The sequence below is a fragment of the Oncorhynchus clarkii genome, chromosome 14 (assembly GCF_045791955.1).
Source record: "Oncorhynchus clarkii lewisi isolate Uvic-CL-2024 chromosome 14, UVic_Ocla_1.0, whole genome shotgun sequence".
NCBI classification, from domain to species: Eukaryota; Metazoa; Chordata; class Actinopteri; order Salmoniformes; family Salmonidae; genus Oncorhynchus; species Oncorhynchus clarkii.
The window spans coordinates 33,194,394-33,208,970 of NC_092160.1; the positions used below are offsets into that span (position 1 = coordinate 33,194,394).

Genomic DNA, 14,577 nt, shown 5'->3' on the forward strand with positions numbered 1-14,577 from the left:
GGGACAGGTGGAGGAGAGGGATAGAGGAAGGAGAGGGATAGAGGAGGGGGAGAGAGGAAGGAGAGGGAGAGAGGAAGGAGAGGGACAGGTGGAGGAGAGGGACAGAGGAAGGAGAGGGATAGGTGGAGGAGAGGGACAGAGGAAGGAGAGGGCAGGTGGAGGAGAGGGACAGAGGAAGGAGTGGGCAGGTGGAGGAGAGGGACAGAGGAAGGAGAGGGATAGGTGGAGGAGAGGGATAGAGGAAGGAGAGGGACAGGTGGAGGAGAGGGATAGAGGAGGGGGAGAGAGGAAGGAGAGGGAGAGAGGAAGGAGAGGGATAGAGGAAGGAGAGGGATAGGTGGTGGAGAGGGATAGAGGAAGGAGAGGGACAGGTGGAGGAGAGGGATAGAGGAAGGAGAGGGACAGGTGGTGGAGAGGGATAGAGGAAGGAGAGGGACAGGTGGTGGAGAGGGATAGAGGAAGGAGAGGGACAGGTGGTGGAGAGGGATAGAGGAAGGAGAGGGACAGGTGGAGGAGAGGGATAGAGGAAGGAGAGGGACAGGTGGAGGAGAGGGATAGAGGAAGGAGAGGGCAGGTGGAGGAGAGGGATAGAGGAAGGAGAGGGACAGGTGGAGGAGAGGGATAGAGGAAGGAGAGGGATAGAGGAAGGAGAGGGATAGGGGAAGGAGAGGGATAGGTGGAGGAGAGGGATAGAGGAAGGAGAGGGATAGGGGAAGGAGAGGGATAGAGGAAGGAGAGGGATAGGTGGAGGAGAAAGAGAATGTGAGGGTAGAATAATATTATCATGATCCACCATGCTGTGTTTGTCTTCTTATGTCGGTGTGAACTAAGAACTCACATCTTTGTCTTTCTTGTCCGGCACGGGGGTCTGTTTTCTCATGTTGTTACCAGTGTAGGCTACACATTTCTGAGGACCAACAAGTAACCATGGAAACAATGTCATAAGCATGAAGCAATCACACCAACGTTGCTCTGTACTGGCTATGTTAATGAAGAAACTCCCTCTCCTTAGCCTAACTATTCTCAGGTTAAATATTTCACTGTGGCTGATTGCAGAACTCACCAGCTGCCATTCCCCAATGTCCTCATTCCAGTGTACGTAATTCTCAATCATCTCCTGCACCAGACAGGAAGAAGCAGGAACCATATTAGCATCAGTGCTAACTAAATACTCGCTCACACAAGTATAAATGGACGGATGGACACGCGCGTTCTCAAACACACACCTACACACACACACACCCACCTGGTATTCCTGTGGGATGAAGTTGTCTATGATGAGCATCTGCAGTCGTAGCTCTCTGCTGAGGTGACGGATATTCTCCAGCAGGCCCTCGATCTCCCGGTGATGCTCCTGCTGTAGGTCGGCCATCTGACAACAAATCAACAACCTCTCAACAACCAACACAACAACCACTGAACCAATGTTATGTTAACGTTCTGCTGCAGGTCGGCCATCTGACAACACAACAACAATATCTGAATGAACACAGAACCAATGCTGTGTGTTGACGTGTGTTAATGAAGTCATGAATCAATGATGTGTGTTGATGTGTGTTAATGAAGTCATGAACCAATGATGTGTGTTGATGTGTGTTAATGAAGTCATGAACCAATGATGTGTGTTGATGTGTGTTAATGAAGTCATGAATCAATGCTGTGTGTTAATGAAGTCATGAACCAATGCTGTGTGTTAATGAAGTCATGAACCAATGCTGTGTGTTAATGAAGTCATGAACCAATGCTGTGTGTTAATGAAGTCATGAACCAATGCTGTGTGTTAATGAAGTCATGAACCAATGCTGTGTGTTAATGAAGTCATGAACCAATGATGTGTGTTAATGAAGTCATGAACCAATGCTGTGTGTTAATGAAGTCATGAACCAATGCTGTGTGTTAATGAAGTCATGAACCAATGCTGTGTGTTAATGAAGTCATGAACCAATGCTGTGTGTTAATGAAGTCATGAACCAATGCTGTGTGTTAATGAAGTCATGAACCAATGCTGTGTGTTAATGAAGTCATGAATCAATGCTGTGTGTTAATGAAGTCATGAATCAATGCTGGGTGTTAATGAAGTCATGAACCAATGCTGTGTGTTAATGAAGTCATGAACCAATGCTGTGTGTTAATGAAGTCATGAACCAATGCTGTGTGTTAATGAACACAGAATCAATGATGTGTGTTAATGAACACAGAACCAATGCTGTGTTAATGAAGTCATGAACCAATGATGTGTGTTAATGTTCTGCTCTTGCTGCAGGTCATCAACAACACAACAAGGACCCAGTCCTGTGTTTGAACCCACTTGGGATGCATCCTTTTCACTATATAGTGCACTAGTTTTCACCAGAGCCCTTGTGGGACTTCTATTCTTACCTCTGACTTGGCAGCCATCAGCATGGTCCAGACTTTCTTCAGCTTCTTGGTCTTCCCCTGAGCCTCTTCCTGCAGACTGGTGTACTTCTCTTCGATGTCCAGACGCTCCGCCTGCAAAAAAGACCGGGAGTTTGGCATTTCATTTATTTCATCATTAACACAAAATCTTAACACTTTTGAACCTCATTAATTATATCCATGTAGATCCTGGAATGGTGCTGGAGATAATGAATCTGACGTTAAAAAGAGCGGTCCACTACTGTGTTAAAGTGCCCCTTTAACACAGTAGTGGACCGCTCCAGACGGGGTCAACAGTAGTGGACCGCTCCAGACGGGGTCAACAGTAGTGGACCGCTCCAGACGGGGTCAACAGTAGTGGACCGCTCCAGACGGGGTCAACAGTAGTGGACCGCTCCAGACGGGGTCAACAGTAGTGGACCGCTCCAGACGGGGTCAACAGTAGTGGACCGCTCCAGACGGGGTCAACAGTAGTGGACCGCTCCAGACGGGGTCAACAGTAGTGGACCGCTCCAGACGGGGTCAACAGTAGTGGACCGCTCCAGACGGGGTCAACAGTAGTGGACCGCTCCAGACGGGGTCAACAGTAGTGGACCGCTCCAGACGGGGTCAACAGTAGTGGACCGCTCCAGACGGGGTCAACAGTAGTGGACCGCTCCAGACGGGGTCAACAGTAGTGGACCGCTCCAGACGGGGTCAACAGTAGTGGACCGCTCCAGACGGGGTCAACAGTAGTGGACCGCTCCAGACGGGGTCAACAGTAGTGGACCGCTCCAGACGGGGTCAACAGTAGTAGACCGCTCCAGACGGGGTCAACAGTAGTAGACCGCTCCAGACGGGGTCAACAGTAGTAGACCGCTCCAGACGGGGTCAACAGTAGTAGACCGCTCCAGACGGGGTCAACAGTAGTAGACCGCTCCAGACGGGGTCAACAGTAGTAGACCGCTCCAGACGGGGTCAACAGTAGTAGACCGCTCCAGACGGGGTCAACAGTAGTAGACCGCTCCAGACGGGGTCAACAGTAGTAGACCGCTCCAGACGGGGTCAACAGTAGTAGACCGCTCCAGACGGGGTCAACAGTAGTAGACCGCTCCAGACGGGGTCAACAGTAGACCGCTCCAGACGGGGTCAACAGTAGTAGACCGCTCCAGACGGGGTCAACAGTAGTAGACCGCTCCAGACGGGGTCAACAGTAGTAGACCGCTCCAGACGGGGTCAACAGTAGTAGACCGCTCCAGACGGGGTCAACAGTAGTAGACCGCTCCAGACGGGGTCAACAGTAGTAGACCGCTCCAGACGGGGTCAACAGTAGTAGACCGCTCCAGACGGGGTCAACAGTAGTAGACCGCTCCAGACGGGGTCAACAGTAGTAGACCGCTCCAGACGGGGTCAACAGTAGACCGCTCCAGACGGGGTCAACAGTAGACCGCTCCAGACGGGGTCAACAGTAGACCGCTCCAGACGGGGACAACAGTAGTAGACCGCTCCAGACGGGGTCAACAGTAGTAGACCGCTCCAGACGGGGTCAACAGTAGTAGACCGCTCCAGACGGGGTCAACAGTAGTAGACCGCTCCAGACGGGGTCAACAGTAGTGGACCGCTCCAGACGGGGTCAACAGTAGTGGACCGCTCCAGACGGGGTCAACAGTAGACCGCTCCAGACGGGGACAACAGTAGTAGACCGCTCCAGACGGGGTCAACAGTAGTGGACCGCTCCAGACGGGGTCAACAACAGTAGACCGCCCCAGACGGGGACAACAGTAGACCGCTCCAGACGGGGTCAACAGTAGTGGACCGCTCCAGACGGGGTCAACAGTAGTGGACCGCTCCAGACGGGGTCAACAGTAGTGGACCGCTCCAGACGGGGTCAACAGTAGTGGACCGCTCCAGACGGGGTCAACAGTAGTGGACCGCTCCAGACGGGGTCAACAGTAGTGGACCGCTCCAGACGGGGTCAACAGTAGTGGACCGCTCCAGACGGGGTCAACAGTAGTGGACCGCTCCAGACGGGGTCAACAGTAGTGGACCGCTCCAGACGGGGTCAACAGTAGTGGACCGCTCCAGACGGGGTCAACAGTAGTGGACCGCTCCAGACGGGGTCAACAGTAGTGGACCGCTCCAGACGGGGTCAACAGTAGTGGACCGCTCCAGACGGGGTCAACAGTAGTGGACCGCTCCAGACGGGGTCAACAGTAGTGGACCGCTCCAGACGGGGTCAACAGTAGTGGACCGCTCCAGACGGGGTCAACAGTAGTGGACCGCTCCAGACGGGGTCAACAGTAGTGGACCGCTCCAGACGGGGTCAACAGTAGTGGACCGCTCCAGACGGGGTCAACAGTAGTGGACCGCTCCAGACGGGGTCAACAGTAGTGGACCGCTCCAGACGGGGTCAACAGTAGTGGACCGCTCCAGACGGGGTCAACAGTAGTGGACCGCTCCAGACGGGGTCAACAGTAGTGGACCGCTCCAGACGGGGTCAACAGTAGTGGACCGCTCCAGACGGGGTCAACAGTAGTGGACCGCTCCAGACGGGGTCAACAGTAGTGGACCGCTCCAGACGGGGTCAACAGTAGTGGACCGCTCCAGACGGGGTCAACAGTAGTGGACCGCTCCAGACGGGGTCAACAGTAGTGGACCGCTCCAGACGGGGTCAACAGTAGTGGACCGCTCCAGACGGGGTCAACAGTAGTGGACCGCTCCAGACGGGGTCAACAGTAGTGGACCGCTCCAGACGGGGTCAACAGTAGTGGACCGCTCCAGACGGGGTCAACAGTAGTAGACCGCTCCAGACGGGGTCAACAGTAGTGGACCGCTCCAGACGGGGTCAACAGTAGTGGACCGCTCCAGACGGGGTCAACAGTAGTAGACCGCTCCAGACGGGGTCAACAGTAGTAGACCGCTCCAGACGGGGTCAACAGTAGTAGACCGCTCCAGACGGGGTCAACAGTAGTAGACCGCTCCAGACGGGGTCAACAGTAGTAGACCGCTCCAGACGGGGTCAACAGTAGTAGACCGCTCCAGACGGGGTCAACAGTAGTCGACCGCTCCAGACGGGGTCAACAGTAGTAGACCGCTCCAGACGGGGTCAACAGTAGTAGACCGCTCCAAACGGGGTCAACAGTAGTAGACCGCTCCAAACGGGGTCAACAGTAGACCGCTCCAAACGGGGTCAACAGTAGACCGCTCCAAACGGGGTCAACAGTAGACCGCTCCAGATGGGGACAACAGTAGTAGACCGCTCCAGACGGGGTCAACAGTAGTAGACCGCTCCAGACGGGGTCAACAGTAGTAGACCGCTCCAAACGGGGTCAACAGTAGACCGCTCCAAACGGGGTCAACAGTAGACCGCTCCAGACGGGGTCAACAGTAGTAGACCGCTCCAGACGGGGTCAACAGTAGTGGACCGCTCCAGACGGGGTCAACAACAGTAGACTGCCCCAGACGGGGACAACAGTAGACCGCTCCAGACGGGGTCAACAGTAGTGGACCGCTCCAGACGGGGTCAACAGTAGTGGACCGCTCCAGACGGGGTCAACAGTAGGGACCGCTCCAGACGGGGTCAACAACAGTAGACTGCCCCAGACGGGGACAATAGTAGACTGCTCCAGATGGGGACAACAGTAGTAGACCGCTCCAAACGGGGTCAACAGTAGTAGACCGCTCCAGACGGGGTCTACAGTAGTGGACCGCTCCAGACGGGGTCAACAGTAGGGACCGCTCCAAACGGGGTCAACAGTAGACCGCTCCAGATGGGGACAACAGTAGTAGACCGCTCCAGACGGGGTCAACAGTAGTAGACCGCTCCAGACGGGGTCAACAGTAGTAGACCGCTCCAGACGGGGTCAACAGTAGTAGACCGCTCCAGACGGGGTCAACAGTAGTAGACCGCTCCAGACGGGGTCAACAGTAGTAGACCGCTCCAAACGGGGTCAACAGTAGACCGCTCCAGACGGGGTCAACAGTAGTAGACCGCTCCAGACGGGGTCAACAGTAGTGGACCGCTCCAGACGGGGTCAACAACAGTAGACTGCCCCAGACGGGGACAACAGTAGACCGCTCCAGACGGGGTCAACAGTAGTGGACCGCTCCAGACGGGGTCAACAGTAGTGGACCGCTCCAGACGGGGTCAACAGTAGGGACCGCTCCAGACGGGGTCAACAGTAGGGACCGCTCCAGACGGGGTCAACAACAGTAGACTGCTCCAGATGGGGACAACAGTAGTAGACCGCTCCAAACGGGGTCAACAGTAGTAGACCGCTCCAGACGGGGTCAACAGTAGTGGACCGCTCCAGACGGGGTCAACAGTAGTGGACCGCTCCAGACGGGGTCAACAGTAGGGACCGCTCCAGACGGGGTCAACAACAGTAGACTGCCCCAGACGGGGACAATAGTAGACTGCTCCAGATGGGGACAACAGTACATGCAGGAAAACAATAATGCCTGAAGGCTTTCCCGCCCATTGGGGTTTTCTCTGGCAACAAGATTGAGTCAACAATGGCTGTCTCAAATGATACCCTATATAGGGCAATACTTCTGACAACTCACTCATTTCAGCAGAACATTCAACAGATTTCCTCATGGAATCAAAAGAGTAAATTGGCGAGTGTTCGTGAAGAAGGAAACTGATGATGTCATAAAATAAACGTCTGATGTCATAAACTCTATATCAGGGAATACGCTTTAGGGATCAAATCAAGACTACTGATCCTTCAGTATTGGTCTGTTATTGTCAGTTTGCAGCATGCATTATGTTGACAGATTACATTGTCATTTTGAGACTGAGAAAAGCAAAGCAGGCAGCTCATCTGAACTAGCAAGGTGCTGACTGGTGTGACTTTAAAGCAGAGGTATTCAAACTTCTTCAACATGGGCCCCATTTTTTTCCCACCAGAAATTCTGGTGACCCCCACCTCACCCAAAAATCTGAGGACAACGTTCAAATAGGTAAATGGTTTTCACATCAACAAATAATGTTAAAATCATTCAATTGAGATAACCAATGTATACATTTACAATATTTCTAATTATCTTGCACAAAAACATTTGTATATTGTCCCATAGAAGAATCTGTACTGTAAATGTTTGGCCCTCAGTCCAGCCTCTCTCAGCCTATTGTGGACAGTCTGAGCACTGATGGAGGGAATGTGCATTCCTGGTGTAACTCGGGTAGTTGTTGTTACCATCCGGTACTTGTACCGCAGGTGTGATGCTCGGATGTACCGATCCTGTGCAGGTGTTGTTATACATGGTCTGCCACTGCGAGGACAATCAGCTGTCCGTCCTGTCTCCCTGTAGCGCTGTCGTAAGCGTCTCACAGTAAGGACATTGCAATTTATTGCCCTGCAGTCCTCATGCCTCCTTGCAGCATGTAAAGGCACATTCACGAAGATGAGCAGAGACCCTGGGCATCTTTCTTTTGGTGTTTTTTAGAGTCAGTAGAAAGGCCTCTTTTAGTGTCCTAAGTTTTCATAACTGTGACCTTAATTGAATACCGTCTGTAAGCTGTTAGTGTCTTAACGACCGTTCCACAGGTGCATGTTCATTAATCTTTTTTCTCTCTGAGTTTACGTTAAATGACTCATTTCGGTACCCAATATGCTGGGAATGACGATGATGCCATATCCTGTCAGTGCCCTCATACCAAAATATAACATCTCCACTTATCACTGATCAACATCCCCTCTCCACTCAGACAGAGGAAGTTTGGTGGTAAGCATTTTGATGCAGAAATGACTGGCATGCTGTCAGAGTTAACCACTGAGGCATATATGCATTACAGCTCTTCAGTTGGCTGAACTAAGACTCAGCCTGGTTACCCCCCCTCCCCCCTTTCAATGTAGATGCTCTATTTCACTGTGTGCTATAACTCCTCTTCCTCCAGTTCTCTGCAGCGCTACTTTGAGTTGATAGTCCTACATCCATATTGAGATGTACAGTGTTTTCAGAAAGTATTCACACCCCTTGACTTGTTGTTGTTGTTGTTGTTGTTGTTGTGTTACAGTCTGAATTTAAAAAAACATCATTCAACTTTGACATTATTGGGTATTGTGTGTAGACCAGTGTCATCCATTTGTAAATTCAGGCGGTAACACAACAACATGTGGAATAAGCCAAGCGGCTGGGAACACTTTCTGAAAGTAATATATTGTGATACAGTGTGTAAGATGGTATACCTCCTTCTCCTCTAGCTCTCTGCGGAGCTGCTCAGCCCTCCTGCGTCTCTCCTCTAACTCATTGTTAGACTCCTGCAGTAGTTTCTCCTGCTCCTCAGCCTTGGCCAGGAGGTCCACTCCTCCTACGATCACCTTCTTCTCCAGGGCTGACAGCTTCTCCAGCAGCAGGTGATGCTCCTGCCTGGGGGAAGGAGGTTAGAGGTCAGTAGATCAGAAAATACCTTCAGTAGGCTAGGTGGAGTTTCTGGCATATTTCTTCAACCCTTCTAGGATGTCTCAAATCTACAAGAGGGCATCCGAAAGTATCTAGGAGTATGAGGACAAGCCTATTTTAAAGCAGTAGATTATTCTTCAACCATGATTTCTGGAAAACTTGGGAATTTAGGGAATGTTTGTAACCCCAGACTCACTGCGCTTTGAGGAGATCCTTCTCTCTCTTCTCCAGTTCTGCCCTGACCTTGTTCCTCTCCTCCTCCTCCATGTCCAGCTTGGCTTCTAGCTCCTTCCTCTCCTCCTCGATCTTCGCCTGCATCTCCACCATCTTGTCAGGAGAAACCTTCTTCTTCTTCCCTTTAATAATAATAATAATAATAATAATAATAATAATGATCATTTATTTGACTTATAGAGCCATTCCTGAAGTCCACAGTCATCATGGACGTTTCTGAATGACATGTTATTGTTCAGATCCTCCCTACCACCTCAACCCACCCACTAAGGGGAGGGGGAAGTTTCCCCTAGGTACAGAATGCAGACGTAGAATCAGCTTCCCATCGACCAATCCCTAACCTTCACCGTTAGAACATGCAAAACTGATCTAAGATCTGCATCTAGGGGAACATCACCCTATACCCAACCCAGTCTGATTCGTAGGTTTGCTTAAACAGCACCAGTCTGGTCCCAGATCTGTTTGTGTCGTCTTGCCAACTCCTATGGTCATTGTCACACCGTGCACAAACAGATCTGGGACCAGGCTAAGACAGCACATCATATTACAATGGTCAATTAGTCAAATATTAGATGTAACACACTTATAGTCTCTCTCTCTCCCTCCAAGGTGTTAGATAGTAGCTACTGTCTTCTACAGAGCAGTAAAAACTACATCGGCTGTATGATTCAGCTCCTTGATGTACAGACTGCTGTCTCTTCTTTCTGCAGATACTATCCATTAGATTACCAGCAGGAAGTTAAAAGGGGCTTTTAAAGATATCCGTGTGTGTCTCAAATGGGACCCTAAATCCCTAAATAGTGCACTATGCCCTATGGGCCAGGGTAAAAAAGTAGTGCTCTACATAGGGAATAAGGTGCCATTTGAGAACAACTTCTAGACAGAGTGCAGGCCTCAGGCCTATTCACAAGGCACTCTCTCTCAGAGATATAGACATGGAGACAGTAAGTGATTGGAGAAGACCATGACAAAGTGGCAGTACAGTAATATAGAGAGAGAACCTTCAATCATACTGACTGACTGAACCAGATTTAATTCTGTTGCCGTTTTTTTGTTAGCGTTAAAGCTAGTTAGTCAAGTCAATTAAATTCTATCAGTTCGATAATTAAATTAAATTCTATAGTTCACTGAAATAAATTACAAATATAACCTGGTCCCAGATCTGTCTGACAACCAGGGTAAAGAAGTTGCCTGTGCACATACAGATCTAGAACCAGACTAGAGACATTGGATGTGTCCTAAATGGCACCCTATTACCTATTTTGTGTCCTACTTTTGACCAGAGTCCTCTATGTAGGGAATAAGGTGCAGTGTGGAACAGTCTTCTAGACTCCTCAGAGAGGAGGCACAGACAAACCAAGAGAGAAATAGGAAACAGAGAAACAGAAAGACAGACAGACCAAGAGAGAAATAGGACACAGAGAAAGACAGATAAAAAGAGAGTATGAGAGACAGTTGAAGTCGGAAGTTTACATACACTTAGGATGGAGTCATTAAAACTAGTTTTTCAACCACTCCACACATTTCTTGTTAACCTGTTAGAGCTCTAGGGGCGCTATTTCATTTTTGGATAAAAAACGTTCCCGTTTTAAGCGCGATATTTTGTCACGAAAAGATGCTCGACTATGCATATTCTTGACAGTTTTGGAAAGAAAACACTCTGAAGTTTCAGAATCTGCAAAGATTTTGTCTGTAAGTGCCCCAGAACTCATTCTACAGGCGAAACCAAGATGATGCATCACCCAGGAATTAGCAGAATTTCTGAAGCTCTGTTTTCCATTCTCTCCTTATATGGCTGTGATTGCGCAACGAATGAGCCTACACTTTCTGTCGTTCGCCCAAGGTCTTGGCAGCATTGTGACGTATTTGTAGGCATATCATTGGAAGATTGACCATAAGAGACTACATTTTCCAAGTGTCCGCCTGGTGTCCTGCGTCGAATTCGGTGCGCAATTGCCAGCTGCTTCTACTTTACCATTTGATTCAGGGGAGAAAGCATGTGTCCAAGAACGATGTATCAATGAAGAGATATGTGAAAAACACCTTGATGATTGATTCTAAACAACGTTTGCCATGTTTTCAGTCGATATTATGGAGTTAATTTGGAAAAAAGTTCGCGTTTTGAGGACTGAATTTTCGGATTTTTTTTGGTAGCCAAATGTGATGTATAAAACAGAGCTATTTCTAATACACAAGGAATCTTTTTGGAAAAACTGAGCATCTGCTATCTAACTGAGAGTATCCTCATTGAAAACATCAGAAGTTGTTCAAAGGTAAATGATTTTATTTGAAGGCTTTTATGTTTTTGTTAATGTTGCGTGCTGGATGCTAACGCTAATGCTAACGCTAAATGCTAACGCGAAATGCTAACGCTAGCTAGCTACTTTTACACAAATGATTGTTTTCCTATGGTTGAGAAGCATATTTTGAAAATCTGAGATGACAGTGTTGTTTACAAAAGGCTAAGCTTGAGAGATGGCATATTTATTTCATTTCATTTGCGATTTTCATAAATAGTTAACGTTGTGTTATGCTAATGAGCTTGCTGATAGATTTACACAATCCTGGATACAGGGTTTTTTTCATAGCTAAACGTGATGCAGAAAACGGAGCGATTTGTCCTAAACAAATAATCTTTCAGGAAAAACTGAACATTTGCTATCTGAGAGTCTCCTCATTGAAAACATCTGAAGTTCTTCAAAGGTAAATGATTTTATTTGAATGCTTTTCTGTTTTTTTGTGTAAATGTTGCCAGCTGAATGCTAATGCTAAATGCTACGTTAGCCATCAATACTGTTACACAAATGCTTGTTTTGCAATGGTTGAGAAGCATATTTTGAAAATCTGAGATGACAGTGTTGTTAACAAAAGGCTAAGCTTGAGAGCTAGCATATTTATTTCATTTCATTTGCGATTTTCATGAATAGTTAACGTTGCGTTATGGTAATGAGCTTAGGTCTATAAATAGAATCCCGGATCCGGGTTTGGTCGTCGCAACAGGTTAACAAACTAAAGTTTTGGCAAGTCGGTTAGGGCATCTACTTTGTGCATGACACAAGTCATTTTTCCAACAATTGTTTGTTTACAGACTTATAATTCACTGTATCACAATTCCAGTGGGTCAGAAGTTACCATAGACTAAGTTGACTGTGCCTTTAAATAGCATGGAAAATTCCAGAAAATGATGGTCATGGCTTCAGAAGCTTCTGATAGGCTAATTGACATCATTTGAGTCAATTGGAGGTGTACCTGTGGATATATTTCAAAGCCTACATTTAAACTCAGTGCCTCTTTGCTTGACATCATGGGGAAATCTAAAGAAATTAGCCTTAGACCTCAGAATTTTTTTTTTTAGACCTACACAAAGTTCATCCTTGGGAGCAATATCCAAACGCCTGAAGGTACCACGTCTATCTGTACGAACAATAGTGGGCAAGTATAAACCCCATGGGACCACACAGCCGTCATACAGCTCAGGAAGTGTTCTGTCTCCTAGAGATGAACGTACTTCGGTGTGAAAAGTGCAAATCAATCCCAGAACAACAGCGAAGGACCTTGTGAAGATGCTGGAGGAAACAGATACAAAAGTATCTATATCCACTTGTAAAAACAAGTCCTATATCGACATTACCTGAAAGGCCACTTAGCAAGGAAGAAGCCACTGCTCCAAAACTGCCATATAAAAGCCAGATTAAGGTTTGCAACTGCACATGGGGACAAAGATCATACTTTTTGGAGAAATGTCCTCTGGTCTGATGAAACAAAAATAGAACTGTTTGGCCATAATGACCATTTTTATGTTTGGAGGAAAAAGGGGGAGGCTTGCAAGCCGAAGAATACCATCCCAACCGTGAAGCACGGTGGTGGCAGCATCATGTCGTGGGGGTGCTTTGCTGCAGGAGGGACTGGTGCACTTCACAAATCATGAGGCAGGAAAATGATGTGGATATATTGAAGCAACATCTGAAGACTTGGTCGCAGATGGGTCTTCCAAATGGACAATGACCCCAAGCATACTTCCAAATTTGTGTAAAAATGGCTTAAGGACAACAAAGTCAAGGTATTGGAGTGGCCATCACAAAGCCCTGACCTCAATCCAATAGAACATTTGCGGGCAGAACTGAAAAAGCGTGTGCGAGCAAGGAGGCCTACAAACCTGACTCAGTTACTCCAGCTCTGTCAGGAGGAATGGGCCAAAATTCACCCAACTGATTGTGGGAAGCTTGTGGAAGGCTACCCGAAACGTTTGACCCAAGTTAAACTATTTAAAGGCAATGCTACCAAATACTAATTGAGTGTATGTAAACTTCTGAACCACTGGTAATGTGATGAAAGAAATAAAAGCTGAACTAAATCATTCTCGCAACTATTATTCTGACATTTCACAATCTTAAAATAAAGTGGTGATCCTAACTGACCTAAGACGGTGGATTTTTTACTAGGATTAAATGTCAGGAATTGTGAAAAATGTATTTGGCTATGGTGTATGTAAACTTCCGACTTCAACTGTTTATATAAGACCGGTAGGGCAGGCAGGGCAGGCAGGCAGGTAGGGGAGGTTAACATTAGGAGGGTCCTGAGAGAACTCCAGTCAATACTTTGAGGAGTTAGCCACAGCACCTACAGATCAAGGACAGTTTGTAGGTCTGGGTCTATCAGGCTCCTCAGAGTTGGGAGTGCTGATCTAGGATCAGGCCCCCTTGTCCATCAAATCATTATGATATAGGCCTAAAAGGCAAAACAGATCCTAGATCAGCACTCTCAACTCAGAGATGCTTTGTGAATACAGTCCCTGGACCATATTAACTAGCAGTTGGTGGTAGGGTTGGTAGTGCAGACAGCAAGCTGCTCCCACTCACTAGTCTGAGCCTTGGGTTTCTCCTCAGTGGTCTGTGCCTCTATAGAGGAGTCTGAGCTACTGATGCTGCTGCCACTGCCTGCAACACAGAGTAGAGTAGACACTCAACAGGGACACGTCAAACACAGAGAGAGATGGAGAGGGGGGGGGGGTGATGGAAGGATGGGGAGAGGGAGGGAGAGAGAAGATAAGGAGAGAGAAAGAGAGGCTCCAAGGACACGCCGACCACGGAGAGTGAGAGATGGAGGAGAGCGAGATGGGGGCAAATGGGGACATTGAGAAAGCACAATAAACCTGGAGAGCAACCAGCCTACAAGCCAATCCTATACAGTTGATATAACCAGCTACATTAAGCAGTGCATGGACAACGGGCACACTAGGGCTGGGCAATATATCAAATGAATTTAAAGGTATGTTTTAGTGCGATGTTCCAAATGCCTGTATTGCAAGAATCGAGGTAAACTGTTTGATAAAATCCATTATAGTCAAATGTAGGAACTGGGTTCTACAGTTTGAACCCTTGCTGTCTCTGGCTCCACAACTACCCTGCTATCTAGATGTGTGAAGGTTAGTGTATAAGCATGATCCATCATGTATGACATTCCTGGGAGTGTCAAATTAAATGTTGTATTACCATATCATTTTTGTATGTATTCAAAGCTGATGGAACCAACAAAAATATATAGAAAAAGTATGTTTTT

General features: G+C 48.0%; 1 protein-coding gene across 2 annotated transcripts in view; it reads right to left on the reverse strand.

The window, feature by feature from the left end:
- LOC139366529 (kinesin-like protein KIF3A) overlaps positions 1-14,577 on the reverse strand; it is a 31,481-nt gene that overhangs the window by 3,937 nt on the left and 12,967 nt on the right. The window contains exons 10-16 of one of the 2 annotated variants that reach the window (XM_071104132.1): positions 13,878-13,955; positions 8,981-9,140; positions 8,571-8,751; positions 2,380-2,490; positions 1,247-1,372; positions 1,064-1,117; positions 839-907 (exon numbers count right to left, since the gene is read on the reverse strand). In XM_071104132.1, coding sequence (XP_070960233.1) covers positions 839-907; positions 1,064-1,117; positions 1,247-1,372; positions 2,380-2,490; positions 8,571-8,751; positions 8,981-9,140; positions 13,878-13,955 — 779 coding nt within the window. The remainder of the gene's footprint in view (positions 1-838; positions 908-1,063; positions 1,118-1,246; positions 1,373-2,379; positions 2,491-8,570; positions 8,752-8,980; positions 9,141-13,877; positions 13,956-14,577) is intronic. The other variant, XM_071104133.1, reaches the window with a different exon arrangement.